General features: G+C 42.0%; 5 protein-coding genes across 7 annotated transcripts; 2 read left to right on the top strand and 3 right to left on the bottom strand.

Moving 5' to 3' along the window:
* Positions 1 to 746: 746 nt before the first annotated feature.
* On the bottom strand, positions 747 to 1,766 carry LOC115355554 (protein ATP6V1FNB). Its single transcript, XM_030046412.1, has 2 exons — positions 1,343 to 1,766; positions 747 to 859 (listed from the first exon to the last, which is right to left on the bottom strand). Exons 1-2 carry the CDS (start codon positions 1,764 to 1,766, stop codon positions 747 to 749), a joined length of 537 nt encoding a protein of 178 aa, XP_029902272.1.
* A 4,617-nt stretch (positions 1,767 to 6,383) lies between these two features.
* atp6v1f (ATPase H+ transporting V1 subunit F) lies at positions 6,384 to 8,286 on the bottom strand. 2 transcript variants are annotated; one of them, XM_030045622.1, is made up of 3 exons: positions 8,022 to 8,286; positions 7,165 to 7,389; positions 6,384 to 7,132 (listed from the first exon to the last, which is right to left on the bottom strand). In XM_030045622.1, exons 1-2 carry the CDS (start codon positions 8,177 to 8,179, stop codon positions 7,188 to 7,190), a joined length of 360 nt encoding a protein of 119 aa, XP_029901482.1. In that variant the 5' UTR covers positions 8,180 to 8,286; the 3' UTR covers positions 6,384 to 7,132; positions 7,165 to 7,187. The 2 variants fall into 2 exon arrangements, with proteins under 2 accessions (XP_029901482.1, XP_029901483.1); XM_030045623.1 differs by having other exon boundaries at positions 6,384 to 7,389; positions 8,022 to 8,285.
* A 410-nt stretch (positions 8,287 to 8,696) lies between these two features.
* lamtor4 (late endosomal/lysosomal adaptor, MAPK and MTOR activator 4) lies at positions 8,697 to 11,663 on the top strand. The gene is made up of 4 exons (XM_030045624.1): positions 8,697 to 8,821; positions 9,024 to 9,107; positions 10,158 to 10,275; positions 11,104 to 11,663. The coding sequence occupies exons 1-4, from the start codon at positions 8,819 to 8,821 to the stop codon at positions 11,199 to 11,201; spliced, it is 303 nt and encodes a 100-aa protein (XP_029901484.1). The 5' UTR covers positions 8,697 to 8,818; the 3' UTR covers positions 11,202 to 11,663.
* A 312-nt stretch (positions 11,664 to 11,975) lies between these two features.
* LOC115355006 (ADP-ribosylation factor 5) lies at positions 11,976 to 16,598 on the bottom strand. The gene is made up of 6 exons (XM_030045621.1): positions 16,376 to 16,598; positions 15,928 to 16,008; positions 14,729 to 14,838; positions 14,419 to 14,490; positions 13,324 to 13,449; positions 11,976 to 12,812 (listed from the first exon to the last, which is right to left on the bottom strand). Exons 1-6 carry the CDS (start codon positions 16,440 to 16,442, stop codon positions 12,726 to 12,728), a joined length of 543 nt encoding a protein of 180 aa, XP_029901481.1. The 5' UTR covers positions 16,443 to 16,598; the 3' UTR covers positions 11,976 to 12,725.
* Positions 16,599 to 17,144: 546 nt separating this feature from the next.
* Positions 17,145 to 22,900, top strand: gcc1 (GRIP and coiled-coil domain containing 1). Of its 2 annotated transcripts, XM_030045337.1 has the most exons (4): positions 17,145 to 17,354; positions 18,413 to 18,466; positions 18,564 to 19,881; positions 20,010 to 22,900. In XM_030045337.1, the coding sequence occupies exons 3-4, from the start codon at positions 18,763 to 18,765 to the stop codon at positions 21,372 to 21,374; spliced, it is 2,484 nt and encodes an 827-aa protein (XP_029901197.1). In that variant the 5' UTR covers positions 17,145 to 17,354; positions 18,413 to 18,466; positions 18,564 to 18,762; the 3' UTR covers positions 21,375 to 22,900. The 2 variants fall into 2 exon arrangements, with proteins under 2 accessions (XP_029901197.1, XP_029901198.1); XM_030045338.1 differs by lacking the exon at positions 18,413 to 18,466.
* The last annotated feature ends 172 nt before the right edge of the window (positions 22,901 to 23,072 follow it).

Here is a 23,072-nt window from a genome sequence, read left to right as displayed (position 1 = left end):
TTCAAACTTTCTTCACACCAGTATTCCATCACCATAATTATTCAAATTTGAAAAAGGAGGGATTCTGATTATATGTTGTTAAGTGTTTAGTACCCCCGCATGATTTGCAAAATGGTTTATTGGAATGTAAAATGTGGGTAAATTGTAGTAAATGGGCCAAACATTCAAAATCACTGGTATGGTGTAACATCTGTTGTTTAGTTTTTCATTCTGACCAAAATCATGACTAAATCCTGCTGATGTGGGAACCGGAGAGGTGTATAATTTCCACAGTGTGTGATGGCAGTGTCAGTTGTTGCTTTATCTGCCAAGAAAATGTGTGTTGGTTTAACTAAAGAAACACAGTGTTTGTTTATATCATGCTATAATTATATGTGAATTGTGAATGTGAGGGCAAGTAAATTAATATGAACCTGAAAACATTCCCAGCATTTCATTGACACTTTGCCCTTTAATTTACCATTTAAACTGAGTGCATATCTGCATATAATGTCCAATAGCGGAGAAATATTACTGGCTAATTATGGACTGCTGGTGCCCTCTTGTGGTTGAAGCATTGATTGCACTCTTTGAGGAGGATTTTAAGGAAATTATTACTTATCAATAATCTGTTGTTAACAAGTAGTTATTATGTACTTAAGAATACCGGTATGTTTAGAGGACAAAACTATGTAGATTATGTTTTAATTTTTCATTGTGCAGTTTATTTTGATGTCAGCTGGTGGTCGCTGGTGATAATGAGACGGTTATCCACCAATATCTGATTTGGAGATGGAGGGGAAGATGCCGTTCATCCGGAAAAAGCTCTCTCTCACGATGGCGTGGCGGCCGTTTTTGGGTCCACACGCTTGGATCTCCCCTTTAAGTGGAACACAGAGTTGAATTGTACATTTAAATTAAACGAAGCAAAGCAATGCACATCCATTCACCAGTCATAATACACCAGTTAAGGACACATTCTTCGGTTCTTTGGAAATTTTGACAGTGTGCTCTCATTTTTTCAAAGCAGTTAAAGCTGAAGCTGACTGAAAAAAAAAAAAAAACAACACTGTGTATTCACTTGCATTTTGACACAGATTATTGTGAATATAAATGACCTTCCAAAGTGTTTCGAATCCCACTTTTTATGGTGTGGCTCAATTTAATATTAAGCTTTGGCTTTTACAGCTTGCAGGAAATGTACTCTGCTTTCTGAAAGGAATTTTCTTTTCCATCCAATAGAGGATAAAAGATCTTTTGGAATACTTTGTTTGTTTTACTAAACTATCTTTTTTTTGCCATCAGTCATTCATATAAGACAGTCTAAAGTACATTCAATAGATTGAGGATGTGATAGTCTTACCAAAGCCCCATCCATATAGCCAGTTGTGGGTCAGAGGATACAGATACTTCTCCTCTGGACTCTTGTCTTTCCTCAGCAGCAGGTATTTATGGCGTCCAGCCTCCTCTTGAGAAAGGCCTTCATAAAGTGCCTGTCGGATGTGTCCTGACGGGGGTCGCATCACCGTATAAGCAGCTGTCTCCTCCTCTTCCTCCACCACCTTCTTCTTCAGAGGTCTTGTGGAGGGAGGCGTTTTTGAGGGTTTGGCATGCTGTTCTGGCTTCTGTGTGATTTTGGGTAGCTTCACTCCCCTTTGCTTCTCACCAACTTTCTGCACTGTTTGGTTGCAAGTTTTGTTCTTCAGATTACGCTGAAACCACCTTAACCTGATCATGTTTTCCTTCAGCACAGCTTCTTTCCAAATGTTTTCCTTTTGAGGATCCATGTCTGAAGTTCCTTCTCCAGATAAAATTTGTGCGTCTCCACTGCAGTCCTGGAGCAACACCCTTCAATTCTGAGTGGTGTGTTTGAACCCTTATTTTGATGCATTTCTGTTCATTATTTCATCTGTAAGTCTTTATTACATCACCATGTAAGCCAGCAAGTGAGAGTTCTAAATATGATACACAGTTTCTGATCCTCACTGCGGGATCCACATTAATGAATTTCCAAGTGGTTCGAAAGTAATTATGTGGAACATGATCCCCTGACATCTGGACCCTGTCCCTAATCACAGAAATAATTAAAACACAAGTAAAAATTAAGATAAAACTGATTTATTTTTTTTTTAAAGGGATGAAACTGTTCATTATCATTAAAAATATATATCTAAAATCAAAACCACACAATTGCCGTAAAGTTACCACAGAATTACCACATAAAATGTTTTTGAAAAATGTAAGCTAAAAAGAAACAAAATTACTTTATAAATTTCAGTTTCATGATTCCCCCCCACCCACCTTTTTTCTTATTTGTGGTATTTTTTATGGTGATTTTCTTGTCATTTAATGTAGAATAGAGTGTGTGGTGACATAAAGTGACGTAAACCTGTTGACTTATTTACTCCTGAGGATTCCATCCCCCGCACCTCTGAAATGATGGCCGCGCCCCTGTTTACTGGATATGTCATATATGTATAATGACAAAAATGCACATTAACCACATTCTGTAACTGCAAAGAAATATCAGTTTTAACTGGTGTTTTAATGAAGGACAAGTGAAACAGTCTGTCAGTGAGGGAGAAATAATGTCATGTTTCTTGGAGGACAACAAGATAGTGCTGCTCTTGCTCTTGCCCCGCTGAGCTTCATCGCTTGCCGTTTCCGTAGGGGTCTGAGGTGGCCTGTCCCGCTGTCTCGTCCCCCCCTGCCTGCAGGTCATGGCCGAGGTTCGCCAAGGCACAGGTGCTCAAAAAGCAAATTCTGTCGTCATACCATCCAACCCTCCTGTTAGGAGAATTTACAAGAAACCTCAAATCATTTGATAAGCAGTCAGGACGTCCGTTGCCAGTACAGCTACATAAAACCTCCAATGAAATTCTTCCCGTGCACAATGTATTGTTCAGGCATGTATTTTGTAAAGTAACTGCCCTATATGATTATAGTGTTTTGCTACTTACCCTGAATCACCAGGAAATTGCTCATTGGGGCTTGATATAACAAAAAAAAAAAAAAAAAAAAAAATGACACAAACTAATTTAATGCCTGAATTGATTATATTACATTACATTATATTAGATTTATCAGAGCTTTCACTTCCCCAAACCAGAATAACTCACCTGATGTATGTGGAGCTGTCATGTGTCACGTTCTGACCCTGTGGCAGCGCCTTTGTCCTGTTGGCAGAAGCACAGCATAGGTGTTAAATGTTAACTGAATTCCTGTTTGTCCATCAAATACTAGCTGGTCCTCAGTAGGACCCCGGATCCTGTTTGCCTGTGTGGATACAAAATCATCGAGTGAGGAGCATCTCCAGATGATCCAGACAATGCTGATTTTGTCTGTTTTAACCCAAAAATGGCAGGCTCTCACAATGACTGCCATCCTCTTTCAGAATTCAGGGTTACAATATATTTAGATTATATTCAGGAATCATAATGCTGAATCACATGGATTTCCTTTATTTGTCTTCATAAAACTATGGGCGGTGATATTTGAGGTCATTGAATGGTACAGGGTGTTCATTAAATTGCCATCAATATTATCCAAAATAATGTGATACCTCACTTTTTCTTTAATATATTGATTACACAAGTTCATTTTGCACAGTGTTTATTAGCATGTTTCTTGATCCAAAAACCAAGAAACTAACAATATTACAAGGAGAGGATCTTTGACACATTGACACAGATGTTTTTTTAACAGACCTAATAAGAAGCTAGACAAAGCCGGTCACCCAAATCATATGTTGCAGCTCAGTCAAAGTACATCATGTGTAACATATAAAGAAACTTCTGAAGCATCAACAAGCAGCACAGAGCTGGTGGAGAGTATAATAATGTGCTGCAGTCGGAGTCACTGTAATGCTGCCTTTGATTTAGAACACTTTATTTTTTGCCATTGCCATAGGGATCTTTGGTGGCGTCGCCTGCTGTCTGATCCCCGTACTGCATGGAGGAACCCAAGTTTACAGTGGCACAGGTAGGAAGTCGACACGCCGAAGTACCTTGAAGGGTAATGCTGAGGAAGGAAAGACATTTATTAAGCTGGGACTGGGGGGGGGGAAAGAATGCAAGAACAAGGAAGACAGGGCCTTTACTATAGACTGTACTCACAGCAGCCATTTTGATATAAAATAGCAGGGTAAACACAGGTATTACTAATGACGTTAATTCAGGTTGTGTTCCATTCAAGTCTAACAGAGCCAGTACTTTGGTCTATTAAGAGTCTATAAAGCATGCAAATTGTGTTTCAGTTAGTTTTTACTTATAGAAACATTTCTCAAAGGCAAAAATAATCTCATTGGTTGAATTAAACCTCCATGGGTGGAACCAAAGAGCCACATTTTTAAAGAACATGTTAGCTAACTGGCAAAGTTGAATGACAAGTAGCAAATTCTTTTCAAAATATGAATAAAATTTTCAAAATAGCCATAACATATCATATGAACTTTGGCGTTGGTGATATTGGAAAGTCAGTATTGTAGCTAGCTAGTTAGCTAGCTAGATGAGGTTAGTGTGGCTAGTTTGTAGATCTAACTAAATTTCCAGTTATCATGAAACACTGACAGAAATATGATAGTTGTGCAGTGATACATACACATCGGGTGATGTCTCCCTGCAACAGAAAAAGAAAGTTTTACTCAAAAAACTTTTTTTTTTTTTTTCATTTGAACACATGATCCCACATATTCTAAGGCAACCGTAACCCGGCCACTGTCTGTGTGCATTTGAACATTATTTAGACGTAAAGAGAGATCACATACATGTCTGGCATTGGGAGGAAGACCCTGTAATGATTAACAGACATGAGTTTCAGCCTGATTTCAAACACACGCTCTGCTAATGACTGAGAAATTAATTATACAGCAAGTTTATGCATCTACTTACATGTAAGGAGTCCTCTCAGTGTCATTCCTGGTCCCATTTGATTGAGGATGTCTGTAGAAATAAATAAACGCATACTTGAAACTGCCACTGTTTGAAAAATGACCAATTTCAGCCTCCCATACCCGGTGTGTTGTCATTTGTTTTTACTTTTTTATATTTTCCAGGCATTTCTGTGTACATTAAATATTTATAAATGACATCAAGTAACACATTTTGTAATACTGAGATATAAATTATAATATTGATAGTCTGGGACGCAGCTGTTCAACACTTACAGTGTGGAATTGCCCACGGTATCATTCATCGGGACGTGACTTTTATAGCTACAGAGAGGGAATAAAACACGAGATTGAACCTTCATTTAGATGACACTTTTCACCATTTCACCATTCCTCATCTTCCTCATTACCCACCTTGTGAAGTTGTCCTGTTTGTCGGCAGATTGGACATTGACTGTGTTCTGATCATGCTGTCTGCAGGCAGAACAAAGAAAAGATAGCATCAACTTTCACTGTGGTCAGCATTCACATTCTAAATTGAATTTATTGACTGACAGCAGGTAGCGATAAGCCTTTTGCAAGCAGTTTTCTTGTTTCTTAAACACACCAAAACCATGTTTTCCCTGACGCATGCATGACACTATCAAGGGATGATTATTATTCCCTTCACTTGTTGAATCAGTCTTTGTATGTGTGCTTAAAGGTGATAAATCCCTTACCTCATGTCATTCAGTGACGGGACAGGAATCCCAAAGGCACAAGCCAGCAGAAAAACACAGAGAGACCACATGTGCTTCATGCTGCGGGAAAATAAGAGAAAGAGGACTGCTACAGTATTTAGCTTTACCAACCGAGGAAAAGCCCACTGTGTTAGTGGCTCTTTTATAATCAGCTCTGCATACCTCACACACCTTACCAAGGCCAACTCACAATATGCTGGCAGATCTCAATTCAGCTTTTCCTTTAAGGTCATGTTGCATGAAGTGACGGGAAGACCTGCTCAGTATTCCCAGATCAGCAGTCACATGATGACCACCCACCAACCCCAATCAGTTTGTTCTCCACTCACTGAAGGTAAGCGGAAGGTCGCTCCTGTCCACCAGGGACGATTAATGACACCTCCCAATGTTGTTCAAATATTTACCAGGACGTGGCACTGGACAGCATCAGTCTATCAACCGCTACATGCCAGCCTTGCTCTGCCAGGGTCATGAGAACTGTTTCAACCTACGCCTGGGTCTGTTTTCACTCATGCTATGGTTCAGTCAAATGTCCTTGTCAGTGTTAGGAAATCCTTCCCTTCAGCTCAGTTTACTCATTGAACAGAGATAAGCTGATCACATTAAGCAATCAGAGGCATGTTTCGGGTGGCACGAGTTGTGGATAGAGCATCTCTCGTCTCATTAGTTTAGATTTAGAAAATAGCAGTGTAACCTTTTCAGACAGGTCTGGTGTGAATGTGACTGTGATGTTGCACTGATATTGTGATGAATCAAACAATATAATCACAAGGAACTCACAACCAACAATATAATTTATTTGTTTCAATATAAACCCCTCAGGGTTTTTATAGCAATAAGTTAATACACCTGTAACGATTACACAACTGATTCAGAGGCAGCTGTATTAACACAAAGAATGATATGACCGTGTAAGTGTAAGGTATTACATTTCCAAATCCATTTTCCCCTTGTATCACATGCACTGAGCTGGATTCTGCTGTGAGGAAATTAAACTACCTTACAGCTTTGTAAACACATAACTGTAGAGAGGATAGGCCTTTTCAGCTTACAGATGCATGCATCTAAAAATGACAGATGTGAGGCATCGTCACATGGAAACATTTTACACTTCCTGGAAAAAAAAAAAGCTCTTTGCTGCAAATTGGGCCTAGATATCATGTCTTCTCTGGGGAAAAAAAGGAAAAATACATCTCATTGATTACAGTCTTAACATAAAAATGAGACTGCTCTGGTATAGCTGGTTAAGACAACATCATCTAACCTAGAAACACAATTTATATTGAATGAGTGTTCTTTATATATAACTTACTACAAGGCAGAAATGACAAAGGGCAAATTATAAACAACATTTAATCTGGAATGGTAGCTGCACCCTGAACACAACTGAGAACAGTGGGGTCATGTGGAAATCAATATTGATTCAGTTACTGATAACCTAGAAGAAGCCTAATCACCTAATAGCATGGCAAAATCAGAACACAAGGTCATTTCAAGTCATGGACATCTATACTGTCACACGGTGGATCTGCGCTCCTGCCCAGAACGCAGGGTGTGTGTATGTTACATGGGTGGAGTGTTTATCGGAAGTCCTCGGCAGAGAACATGCCTTTGGCTCTCCGCAAAATGGAGTCCTTAGAGGCATCATAGGGATGCTCCTTGGATGGGATCTCCAGCACTGCAGGAATAGACTGCATGTGGGCATCGATGGCGTGGCGTATCATCTCAGCGATGAACTGGTTGATCAGGATGATGCCGATGTCTTTACGGGCCAGGAAGCTCCTGAGAAAGAGACCAAGGATTAGTTAACAGTTCAACCACACTACAGAATGTGTTATCACCACCCTCCATAGTTACATTCGCATGCAGAGAGAATGCCTGACCAAATTCCAGTACAAAGTCTCATCAATTTAAGGCTGTTTTGTTTATTGGCAAGGGTAGACACACCTAAAACTTAATTTAAAGCGTTTTGCAAATCCACAAGTACTACTGGTAAATTCGGCGCAGAGATATCCCACGAAGCTGTGCTTTATTTCAATACCATCTCAATTTTTTAACGGGACCACGCTGCTTGTCCGCTGCTACCCCCATGATGCATGTCAGTGGTAGCAGTAACGTTAAGCATGTAAAAGTAACGTGACAAACTTATGTTAATGTGTGCTTGTTGGGTTCTACCTATGCCGAATTGCAGAATGCCTCATATAGATGCGTAAAATGATGCAAGTCGACTTGTACTAGGTGTGAAATGTTGCGCTTAATCAAAACCTCATTAAATAACCGGATTATTGAATGGAGCTTTGGCGTAAATAACTGAACAACATTTAGCTGACCAGCTCGAGCATTCTGCCTTTCCAGTACGCTGTTGACTGGGATCTCTGCACACCAACACACGGTAATCAGATGACGCCACTTACTTAAAGGTCTCCTCGATCTCTGTTATGCTCGTGTCCTTCTCCACCACCAAGAAATTCGGCTTGCGGTTTTGGTTCAGCTCGCCAATTCCACCGAGCAGGAATCCCGTACAGGTGTCTTCATCGCCAATCACGGCGATTAATTTTCCCCGACCTGCCATTACAGCTCGTCAATCTTGCAGATTTTGTTAGGAAGGGAGAAAATCAGAAAACGGGCTTTGATGACAGATCCTCCTGATCATGTGAAGGAGTCAGCTGACTGGAACTTCCGCTGTAGCAAAGACAGCGTTCCGTGGAAGTACGCCCTCTGATGGCCTAACAGAGAATCTAACACAAAAACAATTATTTTGATACAGTACATAAAACATTGACGTCTCCATCGTTTATAACTTTAATCAATTTATTGCTGTGACTTATCAATTGTTACCTAAACATTCAAAATCCATCTTAGCTGAATTAAGATGATAACCTGATACGTTTAGGACACCGAAGATGCTGAGTTCAAGTGCTCCTCGAAAATGTGTATTTACGAATTTCCGGATACGACTTATCGCCTGCTCAGTATCGTTGGCCCAGTAAGTAAATGCTCCATGTGACAAAATATATGTAATATAAAAAATAAATATGGCGGGTAGTCCTGGTGCCTAGTCGTATTGACTTAAACGTCGAGGGTCACTTTTGTGTGCACACATTTTTTTGGATCCTTGAATGCACGAGCGGCACCAGAAGGTGTCCAGCAGTCACGTGAAACAGGAAAGGAGGAAATTCAGAGGCAACTTCACAGGGCAGAAGGAGTGAGGATGGTGAGTTTACCCGTTTTCACACACTTTGTTTGACATAATTACGGTCATAAAGATAATATTTTTGTTGTCAGTGCTATTGGTAGTGTTCACCTCCTGTGTAATGCGCGTACATGTCGCAGTAAGAGGCAGCTGACACTTCTTTGCTACCGTGCTAGCTAGCGCCCTAGCATAGCCTCCAATAGGGTTTGTTTTTGGTTTTCAGATCACAGCGGCTCTGACGCAGGGTCTGGAGAGGATCCCGGACCAGCTGGGCTACCTGGTCATCAGTGAAGACGGGGTGCTGGCGGTGAGTCGGTCCCTCCACCTTGTTTTGAACAGTTCCTCTGTGATATGTGCTGTGTTGAGTCTGGGACGCCAGGCTCTGTTCAAAACCTAGCAGTACATCACGTTGCGTAGTGGCACACGGGCACACTTGGCACCGTGTGACTCCAAGCTCTTTACGGGTCATTTAAATGAGCATGTACACATCAAGTTGCCCTTCAGTCACTGAACCTTTATAGTTATAAATATGCTCGACACATTAGTTCATCAGTTTGCTGTTATTATTGGTTCACCAATCACAAAATTGATTTGAACTTGAAATTCCTTGAAATTCACAACAAAATAACGCTTTGTACGATCATAGTTAGTAAGTAAACGTTATTCATAGATCACATTTAAACTCAAGCTGACCAAAGTGCTGTACAAATTTCATTACACGCAAAGTTAACAGTGAATAATACAGATCAAAGACAGTGTTACAAGATGATGATTAAGTTATGTAAAGGAAATATATACGTAAAGTATTAAATAGTTCCATCAGGCTAACATGCAAATGAATAAATACAAAATAATTTTTAATAAAGGATATAAAATATCTAAATATACAGTGACATGTTAAGTTAAAATCTGATGTAAGACCTTATTTTTTGTCCTGTTTGGTTCTGGCAATTTCAAAGATTTTTAAAATCAGGCTAATGCATTTATAAAGTCATTAAATAGGTGGCGGGGATCAGACATTTACATTTGTGTTTAAAAAATTTAGCTAGAAAAAGTAGATTATGTATAAAATATTTTACCTTTTATCCACCATAAAGAATACTATGTTGGATGTTGTCTAATGTGATTAATGGTATATTGGTTATGTTTGGAGAGGTTCCAATTATGGAAACAAATCCAAAAGGTCTGCACAAGTTCACAGATGTAAAAACAAATGTCCAGTTGATTTTATTTCCTTGTTACAGTTACTGATATCTAAATGAAATTATAATCTCATAAACGGTGTTTGTTGTGCCACCGTCCTGTGTGAGGCATCATGTGTCACTGTTGACCTCTCACCTCTGTGTGTCTCCTCCAGTCTGCAGGGGAGCTGGAGAATGATGAACACACTGCCGGAGTGATCATGCAAATGGTCCGCACGGCGTGCCGCTTCCAGTTGCACGGATCTGCAGAGCCACCCTTCAAACGAATGTCAGGTAAAACACACACACACACACCTGCACACATACTCTTCATCACCTAACAGTGTAGTCACTGCCCCTGCTTTAATCAGGGTTAAAAATAGTCTCCAGCCAGTGTCACTGACAATGCATGGATAATTCTTGTTTTCATGCAGTTTTGCACACACAGAAAAACCAGCTGAATGTCAATGTCCTCTGCCCCCAGAGACTATAAATGTTGCCAGTCTCAAATTAACTTTCACACCACTTAGTCAAATCTGAGAGGGGTGAAGCAGATTAAACTCTAGTCATGACATGTAATGTGTTGGCCAGCTGTTGTAACTCGTGGCAGTGCCAGCAGATTGAGTGTCTTGTGTTTTCATGTATGCAAATCCATGCAGTTCTGCTGCCTAACAACCATCGTCCATACAGTTAATGTTGCAGTAAAGAATGTTCCACTCACAACATGACTAAAATAATTAAAGGCTGTCTGCGGGTCTTTCTTGAAGTAGGACATGTCTTCAGCAGTTAATAGCAGCCTTTCAGGCTGTTTCCTACTTGTTTAAGAAAAAAAAGCAACAAATCAATCCCTTTATGCACAAACAGTACATTTCAAGAGCATTCCAGCTTTTTGTTGAAAATTTTGGTTTTAAAATGTATTTGGCTTAATCTTAAAAAGTCTTTAACTTAATGGAAGCTGCAGATAACCCAAATAAGATTTAGCAGTTCACATGACCTACATTTGAAGTGAGTATACTGATATACTTGTTGATACCAGTGTAGTGGTGTGCATGTAAACATACTCACTGTTGGTGTGCCACTTCTAGTTGCATTTCTGTGACCTGACATGTTTTATCTCCACAGTGGTGTTGGAAGACTTTGTCTACACGGTGACTGTATCTGGTCAGAAAGTGTTTGTTGTGAAGCGTCAGAACAACCAGCGAGAGCCTGTCAATGTTTAACTGTGAAGGCAGGGGAATGTGAAGTGGACTGTCATTCGACTGTGGTGAAAGATGATGTACTCAGGACATTTGGAAGGCAAAAGTTGGTGTACAGCAGCGCTGACGATGAACGGCGTGTGTCTGGAAGGCAAAGAAGATCCCTCCCCATCCATCCTGCTCATAGCTGAGGCTGTGGTGAGCAGACGCTGCTCCCCTGCAGCCCAGCAGCTTCATTGCAGTTTGCTGAAAATCAGGTTTTTGGGATAATTTCAATGGCTTTTCTAACCCAGTGTCAACAGTTTGCTATAGTTAACATCTGTTGAACTTGTGTAAGTACTAAATAATCGACAACTATACTGCATTTTTTTTTTCTTTTTTCCCCCTGTATTATAAGTGCTATGTGTATGCTGTGTAACTTAGACAGTGCTTGGTTTTGGCTATTTAAAGCTCTTGTATGATTGAATAAAATTTGACTTAAAGCTTTGTTCTCTTATTTTGTGAGAGCTACCTTAATGTTGCCTACCACTGCCTCCAATTAGTGCTGTAGCTTTTAGACCGATGTGTAACAAAGTGACTGCTCTGCAATTACTTTTGGCGTTTAGAACCACTGTTTAATTTTGCCATGAAAACCTGTCTTCTCCAGTTTGTTTTGTTTGTTTTCCTGTAGAAAATTAAACATCATTTGGGTCAAGTCAGCTTTAGTCCCATGCTTGAACTAAATCAAATGCTACAGTGAGGTCACAAATGATCTGACCTACAAAGCCATTCCAGAAAAAAAATCTCCACAGATAATTCAACAGTTGAGAAGGAAAAAAAAAGAGACACTTTTATTGCATCAATGGCCCTTGAAAACACTTAATGTCCTGCATTCTTCACATTGTTAAGGAATGGAACTGGCCTTCAGATTCGGCTCTCTGGAATGAGTCAGTCGCTCAGGGAGAGAACAGAGGGGGCCTGAGCCTCAAGCCGCCCCCTCCCTCTCCACAGACTACAACACCGGCAAATCCCTGTCCCGTACCCCTCTGTACACCCTCCCCCTTCCCCCAAAAGCTCAACATCCTTGAGGCACTACCACCCATTCCATAACAATCAACATTAGCACAACCGTCATGTAATTCCATATTTATGATTTTCTCTGTTAAAACATGCAAATTAAAAACATTTTTCCTATCGAGGGAGTTGTTTTGGGGGGGGAGGGGAGGGGGTAGAAGAAAGAAAGACAAAAAGATAGAAACAGTCTAAAACATCTTCAGCGACAACACACAGAATAAGAGGAGAATAGTGAAAAAAAGGCTTCAGAACAGGAACTGAGCGCAAAGTCCATGACCGCAAATTCTACCGGACAGACACTTATAATTTAAAAAAGAAAAAAACAACAACAAAAAAAAGTGAAATAAAATAAACAAACAAAAGTCTGCATTTTCCTCTGGTGAAATGCTCCATCCTGCAGCTCCTCCTCTACCACTCTCCTTCCGTCCTCCTCCTCCTGCACCAGGTTCAAGTCACTCGGTCCCTCTGGTCCTGCTCCTCCGGCTCGGCCCTCCTCTAGCGCTTCGACAGCTCGTTGGATAGCCAGTCCAGCCCCTCGTACAAGCCCGTGCCCTGGGTGGCACAGGTCGCCTGCACGTGCCACTGCAGAGACACGACCAAACCGGTGAGCTCCGACCATCAGCTCTGCACATTCATTTACAACACTGATCGACTGATATTGATTTTTCAAGGCTGACGCTGATACCAATCATGAGTAATCAAGGACACTGATCACAGATAATTAGGATTGACACTCATTTGCAGTGTCAAAATTTACAGTACTAGAAATGCCAGCACAGACCTTGGTATGTTTACCATTCTTATGAGTAAAGAATTACTAAAAGTAAATTACAAAAAAGCAAAATAAAATAAATGCAATAATAAATTATATACATACATACACATAATAAACCTATATTTATGATGATAAAAATTCTAGATTTAAGTGTCAGATCAGTGATGCTGGATTGACATATTTCTCGATTTACTGAATAAATCCAGTATAACAAACAAAACTGTAAACCTTGGGTCCTCAAGGCAAGTGAGTACAGGTAAAACACTACAACGTGTGTGTGTGTGTGTGTGTGTGTGTGTGTGTGTGCAAGAGACTTACAGTTCTGCTGCGCAAATTCTGCAGGCCCAGCTTGTCTGAGAGTTCGCTCACAGGCATGGCGTTTGGCAAATCCTGTTTGTTAGCAAACACCAGCAGCACCGCCTCCCTTAGCTCATCCTCTTGCAACTGACGAGACAACAGAGAGAAGAGTGAATGAGGGGCCACCGGGAGGACAAAAGTCGGGCTCGCAGAGGGCCACGTGACAGTGTGAATGAATAAGGACAGTCACGACGGCTCAAGGATCCCCGGATAATTAACTTCATTATTCACTAACAAGTTCATTGACTTAGGCCGGCCACGTTCTTTCCCCAGGAGCAGTGCTGTTGTTCAAGAGCAACAAAAAGGGCAGGCTGGAGTTTGAGTTTCTGGTGGCAGGTATAATCTTATATAACCTGTAAATTATAATCTTATATAAAATGTATAAAATATCATCTTATCTAACTCCTACTATCTGGGCCAATCAACAGTTTCCTGAAAGCTGACCTCATGTTTCAGTTTGTACTAATCGTCCAGACTGTCCCTGTCTTTTTCAGCATTCCTGATGTCTCCATTCATTCTTATACGGTATGAAAAAAAATTCCATTTGTATTACTACTTTGACCAGAGGTCCTCCCTTCCCATTCAGCTTCACCAATTAGCTAAGTTAACCTGAGCTCTGAAAACTGCTCTTTGGCCCCGCCCACTGATCTTCAACTCAACCAATGAGATTATTTCAGCTCCCAGAGTTTCTACAAACAAAATTTAGAGAGAATAAGCATCACACCTGCCTTGTACAGTGCATTCTCAACACTTACTAGGGTTGACCAATATAGTACCAAAGAAAAAAAAACCTTACAGATATTGCAATTAACGATTTTAGTAGGAATGATCATTTTTGGATTATAATTTTCATTTTCACTGAAAAGGTTAATAAACTGATGGTGTGAGGTTTGCTGGGGTCTGTACCAAACAATATATTATATCCTAATACTTTAATTGCATCAATGTTTAATCTCATTTTACCTTTATCTAAAAATTGCAGCTCCTGTGAGTTGGATACTGCATTTAGTCAGATTGCAATTTGAATAATATTTGGATTTTAACTTTTGAACTTACCATTTTTGACAACTCCTCTGCTGACTCTGCCACTCTCTCTCTGTCGTTGCTGTCCACAACAAAGATAAGACCCTGCAAAACACCGCTTCAAAGGTCAGGTGTGCTGTCTGCCATTCACAACAATGCTATGTGTCAACAATCCTACTGTGCTGAGTGGTTTTAAATATAACACGTGTACAGCAAGTAACTTAAAGACACTGCAAACTAACACAGTCACAGATTTGAACAGGACCAAAGTGGTTAAAGAGGAAAGGTTACGGTCTTTGGGTGAGTCAGGGTGGTGTCAAAGGTCAGGTGTGTGTTGTTGTACCTGTGTGTTCTGGAAGTAGTGTCTCCACAGAGGCCGGATCTTGTCCTGACCACCCACGTCCCACACTGTAAAGCAGATGTTCTTGTACTCTACCGTCTCCACGTTGAAACCTGAGCAGGCACATAAAAAAAAAAGGCAGCTGATAAACCGTGGTGGGAAACCTCATTCACATCACAGCGATATGATTGACCATCATCAGCGAATAACTTTAGTCACTGAGCCACTACGATGAAATAATGATTTAAATCACTCACTCATTTGTGTACACTTTTGTTTTGGCTAGTCTGGATTTTATCTTATCAGCTAATCTGCCTTCAAAAGAGCTACCTGGCACGCAAGCCCAAACAGCTCTATAGGCAGCCGAACTCATTCAACCCACAGGGTGGCCCCCAGCTATGTTCACACAAGACCCCAGCTCTTCACATCAAATTCAAACACAATCTATACAATTTAAGACAATAGAGACCATCCCAAAAGTCACAAATTATCACATACATCACTCAATTACAGGGCACGTTTTTCAGTGAACATGTTTACGAGGGCTGGGATGATCTGTTTATCTCCCGATTTGATACTATCACAATACTTGGATTCCAATTCAAAATCTATTGTGATTTTTAACTGTTGCGACTCTACAAGCATTTCAGTTTGATATTACAATTTATTGTGATTTGTTTTTGTGAATTCTCCTCTAGTTTGTGGTTGTAAAGTTTCATGAAGCTGTAGTTATCATAGAGGTCACTGTAGGTCATTTTATACAGTGATGTCCAGTTTGAAAAAATATCGCTACAGTGAAATGGCTCCTCTGGGGGCTAACGTCATCGCAAATGGATCAAATGTGGCTCATTGAATCCACAAGAGGCTCGGCTTTCCAGTCATAAGGTGGGCATGTGTGCACAGGGGAAAACCATGGCTGCCCAGAGAACCCATTTTCATTCAGACATCTGGAGGTCAGAGGTCATGGAACCCCACCAGTTTTTTCCCTCACCAAAACTTAGCCAAACTTTGGACTGATATTTAATCCCCTTGTCGACAGCCTACCAACAGATTCCTTGGGTCATCTAATTCCATATGATACCAATAACTTCACCCTAAATTGATTCAGTTATTTTAGAAAAAATGATTAAAAAAACATAAAAAGAATCACGATACATAAGTGAATCGATTTCCCTCCCACCCCTCATGTTACTGATAATTACCAATGGTTGGAATAGTGGTCACAATCTCTCCCAGCTTCAGTTTGTACAGGATAGTGGTCTTTCCAGCTGCATCCAACCCAACTGCAAAAGAAGAGGGAATCATCAACCATGAGAAGTCACACTGATCAAAGTCTCCACAGATTAGCCATTTCCCATACAGACACAAGTATGATGGTTATATAAAACACAGGGAGGCTGCGAGCCGGATGCCTCTGCTGGCTAATTACCGTTAACATTAGCCACTTACAGAGTCTCACCAGCTACTTTCACTTACTCGCCAAATATTCACAAATAAAACAGGGGATTTTGGTAAACCTAGGAATGGGAACTTGAGAAAACAAGTGTCTATCGTCAAAAGCTAAGAAAAGAGCGTTTTGATGGCAAATCTCGTCCCTACTCAGACAGCCATCAAGCTAGGTTAGCTAGCTAGCTTAGCCCCGCTACTCACCCATAAGTATCCTCATCTGTTTCTTTCCGAAAAGCCTGGAAAATATCGACGAAATGGTGAGCCCCATGTTGTGACAAGATGCCGGCTGAGCGGTGGTGCCAATCTGAACAGTGACAGTTGATTGTGGAGATCACGGAGGCTTGAAACGCCGAGCTGATGTGTCTAATCCGAGCCGGACAGAGAGTGGGCGCAGCTCCTCCTCGGGTGCCACGTCCAGGCCAACGCGGAATAATTGACGTCACTGCTTTCACTCAACTTTATTAAAACCGAACCACCGCTGAGACGTTCAGGTGTGGCGGAAAGACTGGGAAACCGCGCTGTCAACTTCAAAATGCGGCTCATCTCTGAAAATTGAGACATCTTGTAGTTATTTTGCATCGTTTAAAACGTATTTACGGGACCAATGCAATTAGAAGCCAGGTATGTTTGTGTCGACAGGTCGATAGAAACACAAAGTCAGAGTCGGTCTGAAGTACATGTGCTGCACACTCACTTTGATTTGGTTGGAGAAATATGTGTCTTTCGAAACACAACTAACAAAATATATAAAGTCGATCAGTACAGAGAAAAGAGAAAAAAGAAGCCTTTGCATACACTTTAAGAGTAACAAAAAATATATACAAAAATGTATCTATAGAATATTAATAGACCTTTCACCTTTGAACCTTTGCATAGACAAAAAAAAAAAAAAAACATGCATACTACTTAAATTCCGATATTCTTGGTAGCACCTGAATGCAACACGGACTACAGTTGCTTCGCTCCGCTTCTACTTCCGCTTTGGACCAACATGGCCGTCGTTTGCTGACAGCCAAACAGCACTAATGCCAGCTGTGTAATCTGATTGTCGTCTCCAGCTGGCTCTGTAGCTCGCTGAGCCGGGACGCGGACGCTACGTGTCGGTGTCGGCCGGTCCGGACGCCCCGCATCACCGACAGCAGCAGCCGGCCGGTGCCGCTGCGGCGGACGGGACTCCCAGGTAAGCATCAAAGTGACAGCAGCAGCTAGCGAGCAAGTTCCTGACCTACACCACCACTGCACAGTTTACCGTCCAGAACCGTCCAAATGTCTGCTGCAACACAATGAAACAAATAAAATGTGAACATGTGCAAAGAAAGCAACGTGAAAACTTTAAATGCTGCCACACAAGCAGGACTGGGGGAGACTGTTTACGTAGCTAAAAGTGACATAAGCTCAGCACCGTGGAAAGTAAATGAGGCTAATGTTCATTTTTTAAAAACAATTTTTTAAAACTTCAAGTCATGAACAAAGACGATAACATTTCTGACAAATTTATGAAGAATCAAGACAATAAAACGTGAAGTAGGGTAAAACAGCAAAACTAAACAAACCTAACAAAAAAGATAAGTGATAAGAAAGTGAGGAAAAATAATAATAATAAATAAAAAAAAAAAATACGCGAATATATGACGATAAACTCACTTAAAGAATTTGGAAATAATGTATACATTCATTCATTCTTTGTTTATGATAGCTTTTTTGTTTTGGTCAAGAACTGTTGACATGTATTATTCCATTTCCTTCATAAATACAAAGAATTGAGTTTTTGGTGTGTAAATTTACATTTGTGAATGTGGAGTTTGACAAGAAGTAAAGTTAAATTAATAAGAAAAAAAATGCATTATCGTCTTTGTTGTTACAATAAACATAGCAACCAAATTAAATGTTTACACAGAAAAGATTTAAATCTGAGAAAAGACCAAAATAAGTGGGAGCAGGTTTCAGGAAGCAATTCGCATGTATGTCACGCTTTACCTTTTGTACAACCTGTTTCTCTGGATTCATAGATTCATTTCACTTCATAGATTAATGTCTTTTATTCAAAGACATTTGTTCCAAACATTAAATCTTTGATAACGTTGCCTAGTTCTACAGCCTACCCCTTTTCCACTTTAAGTAAACTCAGCTGAGGTGTAGTGCCCAAGTAGTACAACATGTGGATTTTAGAGTAATTATATTTCTTTTGCGATCTTGTTTCAGGAGCTCATAATTGAAATAACTTTCTGTTCCTGCCAGGTCTGTGTAGTGAAACTGAGGCTCATCTCACATGAAATGGATTACTCCTAATAGGTATGTGTCATCTTCTAGTTTCCCATATGTCACTTATCTTTGGAGTGCAGTCGCTGTGCTGCATGTCACACTAATTCCTTTGTGACATTTTCCACAGTCATCTGACCTGCAGAAAGTCAACAATCCAGTGTCATCAGACCAGAATGGCAACTCTTTTCACCTTCATGTGTTCGTCATGAGTTGTCTCAGATAAGTAAAGACATTGTGTTTCCTTCCATGTGGGATTTGCAGTTTAGCCAGTGAATATGGACGCAAGCTGAGCTGAACTTTCTTGTGGCTAAAACTGCACCTGAGCCATGGAGAAGTTTGGGATGAGCTTTGGGGGCGGCCCCAGCAAGAAAGAGCTTCTGGACACTATTGAATCCCAGAAGAAGCAACTGATCCAATACCAAACCCGTTTCAAGGATGTGGTCAGAGCGTATAAGAGCCTGCTGAAGGAGAAGGAGGCTCTGGAGGCGAGTCTCAAGGTACTCACTGTGTCTCAGGAGGTTGATCTCAGCCAGCGCACCGATGATGGCCCCCTCTGCGGGGCCTCTGCAGCCTCTGTTACCTCCGACCTCCCAGATGACCACTGCTCCCTGCACAGTGAGGACAGTCTAGACACTGCTGCCTCTGCCGACACAGCTGCCAGCATAACCAGCGAGAGCACCAGAGGTGAGCAGGCTGACGAAGAGCATGGTGGAGCCCCTGGAGATGTTGGGGGGTCTGGTCCTACAGGGCCCTCACTGGCCTTCAGGTCCGAGCCAGAGGCCAGCGGCTCGGAGAGCGGCATCAGCTCCAGCAGTAGTGGAGTGCCAGACCAGCCACAACCAACACCCCCGCCTAGCAATGCTGCTGCAGAGGCAGATAGGAGAGTTAGCCAGCTCAAGACCCAGCTGAGCACCCTCACCAGCTCACTGGCCACAGTCACTCAGGAAAAGTCAAGGATGGAGGCCAGTTTCCAGGCTGACAAAAGGATCATGAAGCAGGAGCTTGAGGAGCTGCAGGGGAGGCTGGAGGAGTGCAAGAAGCAGCACGAGGTGGAGCTGCAAGCCCTGCAGGAGCAGCTGGCTGAGAGCAAGGCCCGGGTCATCACCCAGCAGCACGAGAGAGAGCAGGAGCAGGGCGACCATGCCCACATGCTACGGGAGCTCCAGAAGCTCCTCCAGGAGGAGAGGGATCTGAGGCAGGACACTGAGCTCAAGTTAGAAGACTCAAGGGCAGCTCTGCTGGAAACCACACAGGCAGTGGACCGGGGGATTGAGTTTGAGGCACGGCTAAAGGAAGTGATGGAGGAACGAGAGCAGATGAGAAAGAGACTGCAAGCAGTAGAGGCTGAGAAGAGCAAACCAGACCCAAGGGTAGAGGAGCTGCAGCAGGAGCTGGCAGAGCTCAAAAATCACTACCAGCAGCAGTTACAGCATGAAATCAGAAAGGTATGGACACACAAAATACCAGTCATCTCAAAACTGATTTAGTTCTAGTGCTAAAGCAGATGTGAATGCAGGTGTCATTGTTAACAGACTGTTTAGGTTTTGACTCCTCCATGTTTGTCATTTGGCAGGCGTCTCAGGCAGAGGAGCATGCACGTGAACAAGCCCAAGCAGAGGAAAGCAGGGTGGCCAGTCTCGAGGAGCGAGTGTCTGAGCTGTCGGAGCTGCTGGGGGCTTGTGAGAAAGCTCGACAGAGAGACCAGCAGACCGCACACCGGCTGAAGGAGCGCATCCTGCAGCTGGACACAGAAAACAAGACATTGGCCATCGCTGCCTCCAGCAGGGTCTCCTCTGACCTCAGCATGGATGAGGCCAACCTGGATGTCAATGTACTGAAAGAAAAGCTGGAAAAAGTCAAAAAGCTGCTGCTGTTGGCCTCTCAGAGGAATCCTGAGCAGACGCTGGAGATCGAGAAGCTCGCTGAGATGGAGGGTGAGCAGGGCAGAACAGAGTTCTTTGATGGAGAGAAGGCCTCGGTGCTCTACTACCAGCAGGAGCTGCGGCAGCTAAAGGAGGAGTTTGAGCGTTATAAAGTACGGGCCCAAGTGGTGCTGAAGAACAAAAACGCTAAGGACGGTTGCCAAGCCAAGGAGCTGGAGGAAGCCCGTGAACAGCTGGCCGAGCTGAAGGAAAAGTACATCAATCTGCGCATCCAAAGTGACGAGGCTGAGGTCAAGCACAGAAATGAACTGGAGGAGCGTCAGCAGCGTCTGATTGGACTGCAGCAGAGCCACAAACAGGATCTGGAAAGAGTAGACGCCCAACACAGAGAGAGCCTGCTCAAGCTGGAGGGGGAACTGCACAAGCAGAGGGACCGTACTATGGCCCTGCTGGCCGAGAAAGACCAAGAACTGGAGAAGCTGCGCTCAGCTGCTCCGAGCTATGGCCTGCTTGGCCACCGGGGGCACAGCAGCAGCGACGAAGGAGACAGGGTGGCAGACTCCAGAGCGATGGCAGACGGGGGCAGCAGCAGCAACAGCGATGAGGCTAATGTGGACGACCCCGCTCAGGACGAGAGTGACATCATCACCCAAGCCCTGAGACTGGCAGGGCCCAATGAGCCCACCCTGCTCCTGTACGCCGAGCAGCTAGCCAGGAAGGAGGTGGAGATCGGCTCCCTGCGCAGGCAGAAGCACCGTCTGGAGGAGGACGTGCACCAGCTGCAGGGGAAACTCATCGCTAATGGAGAGCGGCACGATGAAGAAGTGGCTGACCTGCGAGTCCAGCTGGACAAACTGCTGAGAGACCAGGGCAGGGAAGGAGCCAACCTGGAATACCTCAAAAACGTCATCTACAAGTTCCTCACCCTTCAGGACAGCAGCGGGCGGCAGCAGACTCTCAACGCCATACTGACCATCTTACACTTTAGTCCCCAAGAGAAGCAGGCTGTGTTTAAACTGCAGGGATCGACGTGGTGGCAGCCAGTCAAGAGATAATACTACTTTACTAAGAAGGGAGCAGTCAAATCACTACTCAGTTGCCTCAGTGGAGTGTATTTATTTAGGGGCGGTGCTGGGAAGCAGACTCTAGCATCATATTTAATCATTGATGCTGTTATTTAGTTGCCTGCTATCAAGGATGAACTGTCATCTCATTACACTCTGTTACTGCAGAATTGCTCCAAACTTTTTAAAGTGATTGTGTAATTCACAGGTCTGCAGCAAGGCCAGATTTTTTTGATCTGATACACCTTCCTTCATTCAGTCGAAGGCACCAGAGTTCAGTTTTCAAAGTGATACCATGACAGCAGTGTTGGTGAGGTTACTTTTGAAATGTAAGGGGGTACAGATTACTAGTTACTCTAGTTGCAACTATGCAACTATTTTAATTACTTCATCAAAGTAATGTAACTTATTACATTTGATTACTTTTTGATTGCTTGTCTAACAAATGTTTTCAACCAGACAATAAAGCTGCAGTGTCCCAAAAACATAAATTATACCAGACAGTGTAAACCTCACAGCAGATCTCAACACTAAGTGACATTTTTTTTTTTTATTAAAAATTCTTCAGTATAACCTGAATTAAGATCGGAATGTTTTGATTTTTAGGCACAACCACCAAAAGAGATCACCAGTATGTAGATCACAAACAAAGCACTGTGATGTGCTCAGCTGGTCGCAGCCAGCCAAGAGTCAGGTTGCTCAGAGCGATGGGCACTGATTTAATTGGCAGACAAGAGACAGTGCAGATTCAAATGAGAACAAATCAAAAACAATGCTAAAAATTTTAGCACATACTGCCAAATAAATGGAGCCTGTCTAAATTTAGAGGCAGTTTCTTGTATTCCCTGGATGGTGTTGCACTCAAATTTGTCCCAACAGCTTTGGTGATCTGTGTTGTCCAGAAATCTGCCAACAGAAGGCATTTTTGCACAGCAAAAAGATGCAAAGCAGCAGAATGAATGTTATATTCCACATGTAAGCTTTTCACTGAAAAGAATACATTGGGATGTAACCCCCCCTTGTAATCACCAACTTTAGGATTGGTAACTAATTTAATATTTTTTTCCCTTAGTACCTGTAACTGGTTACAATTTATTTTGTAATGTATTTACATGCAAGTAGTTACATGTAACTACTGAATCCCCAACACTGCATAACAGCCACGCACATTATGAGGGAAAATGTAGTTTGATTGCCTTGAGAATTTTCATTCCATCAATGAGGAAAAATACCTCTAATCTTGCACATAAACCTCTGCAGTTATTTAAACATTTGAACCATTGCCCTGTGTGAAACAAAAATATATATTTGAGTGATTAAAATTATCTTATGTCAAGTGCATAATGTAGCTTCAGTGCTTTCTCCCTTGTATGTATTGTGTATATATCAAGATCTTTGACGGTGGGTAATTTTTCAAGCAGTGGTTTGGATGATGACTTTTGTTAATGCAGTACTTCATATCATTTATGTATATTTTTGATTCCCTGGTTGAAATAAAGCTATTTTTCCCTTGTTCATTTGCTCAGTTGAGCTGTTTTGGAGAGCAGTTGATGTTGAAGAATTCATTAATTTATGAATGGATTCATGAAAGTGAGTGTAGTGAGAATTTCTCTTCTTATTATGTTTAATGATACTAGTTCTGGACCACCAGCACCAGGGAAACAGTAAAATAGAGAATTGTGTAAGATG

The sequence above is a fragment of the Myripristis murdjan genome, chromosome 23, assembly GCF_902150065.1.
Source record: "Myripristis murdjan chromosome 23, fMyrMur1.1, whole genome shotgun sequence".
NCBI lineage: Eukaryota > Metazoa > Chordata > Actinopteri > Holocentriformes > Holocentridae > Myripristis > Myripristis murdjan.
Note: the sequence above shows the minus strand (reverse complement) of the source record. Positions and strands in the feature narration are given on the sequence as shown.

What these genes read in the sequence shown, in the direction of transcription:
- LOC115355554 (XM_030046412.1), bottom strand. Translation starts at nt 1,766, where the DNA reads ATGGATCCTCAAAAGGAAAACATTTGGAAAGAAGCTGTGCTGAAGGAA. An exon ending in GCTATATGGATGGGGCTTTG is followed by an intron (nt 860 to 1,342) that starts GTAAGACTATCA and finishes TTCCACTTAAAG; the next exon opens with GGGAGATCCAAGCGTGTGGA.
- atp6v1f (XM_030045622.1), bottom strand. Translation starts at nt 8,179, where the DNA reads ATGGCAGGTCGGGGAAAATTAATCGCCGTGATTGGCGATGAAGACACC. An exon ending in GAGATCGAGGAGACCTTTAA is followed by an intron (nt 7,390 to 8,021) that starts GTAAGTGGCGTC and finishes TCTCTTTCTCAG; the next exon opens with GAGCTTCCTGGCCCGTAAAG.
- lamtor4 (XM_030045624.1), top strand. An exon ending in GTGAAGACGGGGTGCTGGCG is followed by an intron (nt 9,108 to 10,157) that starts GTGAGTCGGTCC and finishes TGTCTCCTCCAG; the next exon opens with TCTGCAGGGGAGCTGGAGAA. An exon ending in ACCCTTCAAACGAATGTCAG is followed by an intron (nt 10,276 to 11,103) that starts GTAAAACACACA and finishes TTATCTCCACAG; the next exon opens with TGGTGTTGGAAGACTTTGTC.
- LOC115355006 (XM_030045621.1), bottom strand. Translation starts at nt 16,442, where the DNA reads ATGGGGCTCACCATTTCGTCGATATTTTCCAGGCTTTTCGGAAAGAAA. An exon ending in ACAGATGAGGATACTTATGG is followed by an intron (nt 16,009 to 16,375) that starts GTGAGTAGCGGG and finishes CTTCTTTTGCAG; the next exon opens with TTGGGTTGGATGCAGCTGGA. An exon ending in GACCACTATTCCAACCATTG is followed by an intron (nt 14,839 to 15,927) that starts GTAATTATCAGT and finishes GTGCCTGCTCAG; the next exon opens with GTTTCAACGTGGAGACGGTA.
- gcc1 (XM_030045338.1), top strand. Translation starts at nt 18,763, where the DNA reads ATGGAGAAGTTTGGGATGAGCTTTGGGGGCGGCCCCAGCAAGAAAGAG. An exon ending in TACAGCATGAAATCAGAAAG is followed by an intron (nt 19,882 to 20,009) that starts GTATGGACACAC and finishes GTCATTTGGCAG; the next exon opens with GCGTCTCAGGCAGAGGAGCA.